Source organism: Triticum aestivum, chromosome 7D (assembly GCF_018294505.1).
Source record: "Triticum aestivum cultivar Chinese Spring chromosome 7D, IWGSC CS RefSeq v2.1, whole genome shotgun sequence".
Taxonomy (NCBI): Eukaryota; Viridiplantae; Streptophyta; class Magnoliopsida; order Poales; family Poaceae; genus Triticum; species Triticum aestivum.
This window is the reverse complement of record NC_057814.1, coordinates 161,701,894-161,709,004: the sequence shown is the minus strand read 5'-3', so window position 1 is coordinate 161,709,004 and position 7,111 is coordinate 161,701,894. Positions and strand designations below refer to the sequence as shown.

General features: G+C 55.0%; 1 protein-coding gene across 1 annotated transcript; it reads right to left on the bottom strand.

The window, feature by feature from the left end:
* Positions 1 to 3,033: 3,033 nt before the first annotated feature.
* LOC123167002 (endoglucanase 16) lies at positions 3,034 to 6,396 on the bottom strand. The gene is made up of 4 exons (XM_044584842.1): positions 5,896 to 6,396; positions 5,540 to 5,752; positions 4,891 to 5,091; positions 3,034 to 4,238 (listed from the first exon to the last, which is right to left on the bottom strand). The coding sequence occupies exons 1-4, from the start codon at positions 6,115 to 6,117 to the stop codon at positions 3,276 to 3,278; spliced, it is 1,599 nt and encodes a 532-aa protein (XP_044440777.1). The 5' UTR covers positions 6,118 to 6,396; the 3' UTR covers positions 3,034 to 3,275.
* Between the last annotated feature and the right edge of the window lie 715 nt (positions 6,397 to 7,111).

Below are 7,111 nucleotides of genomic sequence, written 5' to 3'. Positions count from 1 at the left end.
GAAGGGGGCGGCGCCCCCCTTTCCTTTTCCTACTCCCTTTCCTTCCCCCTTTCCCCCTCCGGAAGAAGGAAAAAGGGGGGCGAATCCTACTAGGAGTGGAGTCCTAGTAGGACTCCCCCCCATGGCACGCCCCTCTTGGCTGGCCGCCTCCTCCTCCCCTCCTTTATATACGGGGGCAGGGGGCACCCCATAGCACATCAATTGTTCTCTTAGCCGTGTGCGGTGCCCCCCTCCACAGTTTACTCCTCCGGTCATAGCGTTGTAGTGCTTAGGAGAAGCCCTGCGCCGATCACATCACCATCACCGTCACCACACCGTCGTGCTGACGGAACTCTCCCTCAACCCTCTGCTGGATCAAGAGTTCGAGAGACGTCATCGAGTTGAACGTGTGCTGAACACGGAGGTGCCATACGTTCGGTACTAGATCGGTTGGATCGTGAAGACGTTCGACTACATCAACAGCGTTAACCTAACGCTTCCGCTTTCGGTCTACGAGGGTACGTGGACACACTCTCCCCCTCTCGTTGATATGCATCTCCTAGATAGATCTTGCGTGACCGTAGGAATTTTTTTGAAATTGCATGCTACGTTCCCCAACAGTTGTTGGCTATTCGAGAGGCAAGGGGGTTTCCAGGAATGCTCGGATCAATTGATTGCATGCATTGGCAATGGAAAAACTGCCCCAAAGATCTGCGGGGAATGTATCAAGGTCACACCAGAGAGGCCACCATCATACTAGAAGTGGTGGCATCACATGACTTATGGGTTTGGCATGATTTCTTTGGAATGCCCGGTTCTCACAACGACATCAACGTGCTTCAACGATCTCTGGTGTTCAGGAGGCTTTGCAATGGGGAATCACCGCCGTGCAACTACACCGTCAACGGCCGGGACCACAACATGGGGTACTATCTTGCCGATGGTATCTATCCTCAGTGGGCGGCGTTTGTGAAGACCATAGCCGAGCCGCGTGGCAATAAACAGATCCACTTTGCAACAATGCAGGAAGCGGCTAGGAAGGACGTGGAGAGGGCATTTGGTGTGCTTCAGGCTTGTTGGGGAATTGTGCGGAGCGCCGCAATGATGTGGGAATCAGAAACTTTGTGGCAGTTGATGACATGTTGTGTTATTCTGCACAATATGATTGCCGAGGATGAGGGTGATGGTGTAGCCCAAACCCATGATTTCGAAGCACCCGGAGAACAAGTTGAAATCCCAGAAGATCAAGATGCGGCTCAGCTTATGAACTTTCTGCAGATGCATCAGAATCTTCGAAATCAGCAGGTGCACACGCAGCTACTCAATGATCTTGTGGAGCACATGTGGATCCCCAATGGCAACCAAAGAGGCAATGCTTGAGTTTGACACTTCAAATAAATTTTATGGAAACACTATGTATGCTGAGTGAAGTTTATTTTAAACCTTGAATTCATACGGCTAGTCGGATTCAAACCCTAACCTTTCAATCCCTGAAATTTGTACCCTGTACTTATCGATCCCGGTCTATTTTAACCCTAGATCCGGTTATGCCAGTTTAGTGTGCTGGAAAAATATTGATCCCGGCCAGGATTATTCTCTTCTCTCACTGAGTACATGGGTCCACTTGTCATATTCATCCTCTGCTCATTCTCTTCATCTCTCTCTGTAGGAATCGCAATGCTCAAGCCCAGCCAGCCGATGTCCACGGCAACGGGGAGCAGGGCGTGGTGCCTGTCCTCGTGAGTGTGCGACGGCAAGGGAACGCCTCCCGCCAGCCTCCCTCGACATGGCCGCACCGCCTTGCCTCGCCATGCGCCAGGCCATGGACAAGAGAATTTGGGGGTGCTCCACCGCCAGCCCCTCCTTTCCGTTGGAGTTAAAAATGGCATAACCCGGCGCTGATGCGTGTCTTGGGTCCGTTGACTAACTAGGGCAAGTAGTAAGCTAGTGCACGTCCTAGTGGATTGACGAAAGGCGATCGTGCTACTAGGAATCAAGGATCAGCCGGAGTTAGTGCTAGCTTTGTACTATGTTGCGGCCGGCGAGGAGAAGCTTCGTCGTCGTCGTCACACCGTCACCGTGGCCGTGCAGCCCGTGTGGCACCATGTAAGCACACAAGACGTTCATGCTGCTGTCCTTCATCAACTACTTCGTCTGCCACAACAAGTTCGCCGCCGACCAACGCCTCCGCCATTCTGCGGCCGCCCGTTCCACCATTTTAGGAGAGAGAGAGGAGGGGAATTGGGGATAAGGTGGAGACTGGAGAACGGAAATGACATGTGGGCCAGTGTTGTAAGTGAGAGTACAGATTAAACCCGGTCGGGATCATCTTTTTCCTAGTGCGGCAAACAGGTTCAAGGTCGAAATAGATCGGGATCAGTGAGTAGAGGGTACCAACTTCAGGGATTGAAAAGTTAGGGTTTAATTTGGACGAGCCGTATGAATTCAAGGTTTAAAACAGACTTCACTCATGTATGCTTGATACCAACATTTGTTATTTACGTTCGACATTGTGATGCATGATCGACGTGCATGTATTTGCATGGGTTCGAGATATGTAAATGCGCGGAAGGAAGTATGTGGGCCCGTCCAGATGCACCCGTGGGCGTGTCCGGACGCGTCCGCGAGCGTTTGAGGCATTGAATTTGCCAAGTCCGGTTGTAGATGCCCTAAGCGGCAATATAGGTAGGGCACTGTGTTAGAATAGAGGATAGTGTTGAGCCATATTTATTAGGCTTGGTACGTGTGTTATTTTTTCTCCCGTTGCAATGCACAAACATATTTGCTAGTTGAAATAATAAAAAAGAGAAACGGAGCTGTCACCATGTAAAAGCTAGGCGCTCTGAAGATCTTTTTCAATCTCGCAGGGTCGTACTCTACTCCACAAAATATTAGATTGCCATGCTTTTCTTGCCGCGTTGAATTTGTTTAGTGTTCCTCACCAGACGCTTAATCATTGCACGAGCTCGCTGTGATGCATGATCAAAAAGAAGGCAATGTTCTTTTCCCCAGAATATTAGCAATCATTCATCGCATTTGTAAGATATTTCCATATATTCGAAATCCGGCCAATAAACTAATTCCATATATATATTTTCCCTCTTATATTTACGGGGATGGAATCCGCATTCGCTTGTCGAATGCGTCCACCCTTTCTTTCCCGTATACAAATAATCCCCGCGAAGAAGCGCCTTCGCGTCTACCAGAAAAGAATGAACAAAAGAATAGGAGGGGCAAAATTGTACAGTTCCCCCTGCGCGTATTACTACTGCCTACGGTATAGTATAATTTACACTTCACTCCGCCGCCGCAGTGCTTCTACTGCTCTCCGGCCGTCGCGCCGCCGGCGAGGGGCCCTCCTGCCGCGCCAACCGGTTGAGCATGGCGAACATGCCGACCATGGGGGCGGTGTTGTAGGTGCACGCCTCCGTCTGCATGTAGTTGACCCTGTCGTCCCTGAACCTGTCGTGGCGGTCGGGCCCGCCGACGATGGCGCCGACGACGACGTTGGGGTTGGCGCTCTTGCGGCCGAACCAGTCGTCGAACCCCTGCGCGCACCCGATGAACTCCTTCCTGTCCTTGTACGGCACGATGGACGCCGCGCGGTGGTGCACCCTCGCCGGGAACTTGGCGCCGTAGCCCACCAGGTAGCTGATCCCGCGCGGGTTGCTGCCCAGCACGTAGTCCACCTGCGCCCTGGCGTGCGCGAACACCTCGCCGGCGTCGGCCGATGCCTCGCCGCCTGCGCACGTCACGGCAGCGCCCTTCCCGGCGCCGGCCTCGGTGAGGTAGCCCGAGTAGACGGAGAGGAGGTAGGCGGCGCTGGTGACGTACTGCATGTTGTTCCACTGGCGCACGTAGAGCATCCCGCCGGGGCTGCGCTCCACGTTGTCCTCGGCGGCGGCGTTCCTGCCCATGCACGCGCACACGTAGTGCTCCGCCTTGGCGCGGTACCCCTCGAGCGTGGCCCGGTGGCGCTCCTCGTGCTCGCCGCGCAGCAGCAGCCGGGTGGCGAGGATCTGGACGCCGGCGTACTTGACGTCCCAGCTGAACTCGGTGATGGCCCAGCCCGTGCCGCCGAACTCGTGCGCGTTGTCCACCACGTAGTCGAGGTAGCTGGCCCGCCCGGTGGCGCGGTGCAGCCAGAGCGCCGCCCAGAGCAGCTCGTCGTGGTAGCCGCTGACGGACGCGTAGTAGCTCTTCACCTCGGCGATGCTGCTGTCGTACTTGCCTCTGTACTTGTCAGCGAACTCGAACAGCTGTACCGCCAAGAGAAAAGAGACAAGCGTCAGTACTACCCACGTACAGTACATGCACGCCATTAAAAAAGCTAACCAACCAACTAATATTCCCCTAATCTATCGGCCGCGGCAATAATAATCGCCCATCATCGCATCGCATCGTTGTGATCGCGTGGGCTTCTGCAGGCGCCAACGTGAACGGAAATGTGGTGGTTACGTTAAGTAGCCTGTCGCATCACGCAGCCACGTAGTACGGCGCTGACAGTGTGCTGCATGATGCCGAGCTCTTTCACGGGCCCACCTGTCGGCCTCTCCGGACCGACAGAACCTTCACGCGGTTAATTTTTTTTTATTGTTCGTCGTGTATAAGAAGAAGATTTTAGGTAGTGAACTGGTGATGACGTCATGTTGACAAGTTGGCACGTGCGGCACGAGCAGCGAGGAGAAGAACACGGTTCCAATGTGAACCAGGGAGAAAAATCCTCTGCCCTCTTTGACTCGTGCTTCCTGGCCGGTCCTCAGAATCTACAGCTCGGCAGCTCCGCTACACGTACCCGAGACATTCCACACACGCCAAAGAATTTACGGTACTACCAATCTCTCTGGACTACTCCTAGTCTAATTAGTTACGTGCACAGTAGTGGAAGTAGTGAAGGTGATTGTTACGAACCTGCTGGGCGTGGTGGAGGAGGAGGTGGGCGTAGTGCGGGTTGGTCTCGCGGAAGGCCATGGAGGCGGCGGCCAGGGCGGCGGCGGTCTCGCCGGCGACGTCGGAGCCAGGGCGCTCGCGGTCGACCTTGTAGGCCTGGCGCGACGTGGTCATGTCCTCCGGCCGCTGCCAGCAGTAGTGATCCGTGTCGCCGTCGCCAACCTGCAAAGCAAAGCACGATCAGTCAATCATTTCACTCACATTCGTCAAAGCCATGGAAGCAGGCGGACAGACAGACATGCATATGCGTGATTTGTTAAGCTCCTAGCTAATCCATGTGAGGCGAGGGGACAATCATGCATGCAGCTGCAGCTGCAGCTGCAGACGCAGGGGCAGGTGTGAGATTTGCGCGTTCCTCGACTGAACCGCACCTTGGCTTTGCTTGTCCTCTAGCCCCCACCTAACAAATGTTCCTCTCCCCCGGCTTTTTTTCAAAAAAATAAGTTAAAATAAACGAGTTCTTCGCTTTTGTTTTCTCCATCTGCCAGCCCACAGCCAACCAATGGTGCATGCATGTTCGTTCGTTTGAAATTGCTGATTGGATGATTAGCCAGCGGATGGCGGTGATTACGATGGATGGGGGGTAAGTGGGAGATTGTAAATGAATTACCTCGGCCCAGAGCTCGTCGGGCTTGGTGTGCGCCTTGATGAAGTAGTCGGTGCCCCACTTGATGGACTCGAGGGCGTGCGCGAGCTCGCCGGCGGCCGCCACGTCGCCGCCGTACTCCAGCAGGCTCCACGACAGCATGGTCACCGTGAACGCCATGGGCAGCCCGAACTTGACGTGGTCGCCGGCATCGTAGTATCCGCCCACCAAATCCACCTAATGGAACCAAACACAGCACACAAGATCCGCCCAAAGTCAGCACCCTGATCGACCGATATGAATATGATGATCGGCCACCCCTGCCGGCCGGCAGAGAAGAAGAAGAGAGAGACGAAAAATGTGGTGGCGACGTAACGTACTCCTTGCTCGAGGCCGTCGGTGAGGCCGGAGTGGTCGCGCCAGGCGACGCGCTGGCCGTAGGGGAGCCGCCCCGACCGCTGCGCCTCGAAGTAGAGCAGGCTCTTGCGCAGCGCCTGCTCGTAGTCGTGCGGCACGGGCGCCGCTCCGGCCGCCTCCGCCGCCAGGAAGAAGGCCACGGCCACGCCAAGAGCCCACGCCGCGGCGCCGCTGCTCCTCCTCATTATCCTCGCTATCTCAGTATCTTTCTCCCTCTCTTTCTCCAACAGCTGTATCTATGCACTAGTCCTGGAGGAACCTTCGAACGTATGGGCCAACCGACGGACTCGCTCCGCTAGCTCCCGCGGCGGCCGATCGATCGATCGCCCTTGGATATATGCACGCACGCGGCGGACAGGTGGAGCTTGGCGGCCCGGTTGTTCGAGCGGTCGTTGGGCGAAGCAGCTGCCGAAATGGGGACGGGGGAGAAGGGGGGAGGGTGGCAGGGTGTGGTGGGCTGTCCACTCTACGGGGGACTCGCGTATATGTAGGGGGAGTGGACGGAGGGAGGTGGTGCGCGGCGCGGAGCGGAGCTCCGTCGAGAGCAGCATACCGTGTTGAATGGGTGGGGCCGGCCCGGCTGTGTTAGGTGACTTTGCGGTCCGGGCCCATCCATGGGGACGTGGGAATATAGAAGGCCAGCCAAGGGGAAGAGGAAATAATGTGGGGGAATAGCCCAGCCGCTGCCCATATCGTAGGGGTGGACTGGTTGCGTTGCGCGGGATTTGGTGAAAATTGGTGCAAGGAAGGAAGGCAGGAGGAACCAGGGTACGATACTAGAACCGGGCTAATGAGTGAGTGATTGACCGAGTGAATAATAATGCGTTGTTCCCGTGGCAATTATCGTGAAACGGCTGGTGCAGCAACTTGGCCATGAGCATATATAGTTGGGGAAAATCTAGGTCGTATATGGCTATTATCTAGGCGCTCGTTTTGTAAAATACTATTACTCCGACGTAGGGATCCCGTTATCAGCCGAGTAGGCTAGTTTGGGAAGGAGGGGCGACTCATGGACTGATGATTCAAAACTTCTTATGTTCTTCCTTTTTCCTTCGGATCAGCATACCTGGTCGATCGCTTGTACTACAGGTGGGGATCCTCCCCCCATGGAATATGTGTCACTAGATCCATTTTAAAGTATTTACTTATGGCAGTGATTTTTATCACATAAATCAACTA

Excerpts from the sequence above, each read along its gene's own strand:
- LOC123167002 (XM_044584842.1), bottom strand. The coding sequence starts at position 6,117 with ATGAGGAGGAGCAGCGGCGCCGCGGCGTGGGCTCTTGGCGTGGCCGTG. Across the intron at positions 5,092-5,539 it reads CCGACGAGCTCTGGGCCGAG|GTTGGCGACGGCGACACGGA; the intron begins GTAATTCATTTA and ends TTTGCTTTGCAG. Across the intron at positions 4,239-4,890 it reads TCCTCCACCACGCCCAGCAG|CTGTTCGAGTTCGCTGACAA; the intron begins GTTCGTAACAAT and ends TTGGCGGTACAG.